This window comes from Geospiza fortis, unplaced genomic scaffold, assembly GCF_000277835.1.
Source record: "Geospiza fortis unplaced genomic scaffold, GeoFor_1.0 scaffold194, whole genome shotgun sequence".
Lineage (NCBI taxonomy): Eukaryota > Metazoa > Chordata > Aves > Passeriformes > Thraupidae > Geospiza > Geospiza fortis.
This window is the reverse complement of record NW_005054322.1, coordinates 4,589,142-4,590,314: the sequence shown is the minus strand read 5'-3', so window position 1 is coordinate 4,590,314 and position 1,173 is coordinate 4,589,142. Positions and strand designations below refer to the sequence as shown.

General features: G+C 44.8%; 1 protein-coding gene across 1 annotated transcript in view; it reads right to left on the bottom strand.

The window, feature by feature from the left end:
• The window catches only part of LOC102043625 (SET domain bifurcated histone lysine methyltransferase 2), a 48,873-nt gene extending 47,700 nt beyond the window's left edge, over positions 1-1,173 (bottom strand). Inside the window, exons 1-2 of the mRNA XM_031056784.1 lie at positions 1,044-1,173; positions 25-84 (exon numbers count right to left, since the gene is read on the bottom strand). Of these exons, the coding sequence (XP_030912644.1) occupies positions 25-84; positions 1,044-1,059 (76 nt within the window). The 5' untranslated portion in view covers positions 1,060-1,173. The remainder of the gene's footprint in view (positions 1-24; positions 85-1,043) is intronic.

Here is a 1,173-nt window from a genome sequence, read left to right as displayed (position 1 = left end):
CTCCATAAATCCAAATTATACTACCTTCAGTGCTCTCCTCCCTGGAACTGGTAAGTTTCTCCTCTTCAAAGAAGTCACACAGCACTGCAAGAGGTGAAGAATGGACAAGTGAGTAAGAGATTGGGTGATAAATTAAAAATAGTTGTAGTTACTCAGCTTTTCAAAATTTATACTGGTAAATACTGCAGTGGGCATCAGTGGAGGAGCACTGTGTGAGAATATGCTGTGTTGAAATACTCACTCCCCTTTCAAACAGTCATCCCACGCCTTATCAAGATCTAGCTGAGGAACACTCAAACAAGCAATGTGAGCAATTTTTTTTACTTAGGTCATTTCTTACTGTCCTTCAAGCATGAAGCTGTCACAAGATGACCCAAACTTTCCAGCACATTCAGATGAGCATACACAACCCCCCTGCCCATTAACTCACAGTTGGTTTTTTTTCCCTAAATCGATGTGCTCAGTACAGCAGTACTTTAACTAAATCACTTTATTTAGGGGGAAAAAAGGAAAGCTGTTTTTAGGTAAATAATTACTGAATCTGTTTCTTGACAAATGCAAGATACCCTTCACTGCAAGAATACTAAGAAGTAAGAGAGTACTCTTCAACCACACTGAAGGTTCCAAATTTTTATCCCCATGAAGCACGGAATCAAATAGGTTGGAAAAGACCTCTGAGATCATCCAGTCCAACCTGTGACCGAGCTGCAGGATGCCAACTGGACCATGGCACTGAGTGCCACATCCAGTCTTCCCTAAAACACCTGCAGGGACGGTGACTCCACCACCTCCGTGGGCAGCCCATAATGACACGGACAGCGTAAAACATGCCTTATTTACGTTCGCTCCTTCACCTTTTCTATGCTGTAACTGAATAAGGAAATCAACCCCAAACCTTGCCATTCATTCTGGATAATTCATTGAGTTGAACGGGAAAATAGGTCAAGACAGTTGACTCCTAAAAATGTTTCTTACAAGACTAATGGCTGCCCAAACCATGCGTACATATACATATATAGATATAAATTTTTAAAAAGGCTTACTGCTTTTCTCTTCCATCCTCCGGGGCTGCTGCTCGGAGAGCTGTCACCCGCGCTGTGGCGGCGCCGAGCCGGGCTCAGGTCGGGGTCTCGCTGCGCTCCGCCACGGCTGCAGGGCCCGCGCTGAGGGCCG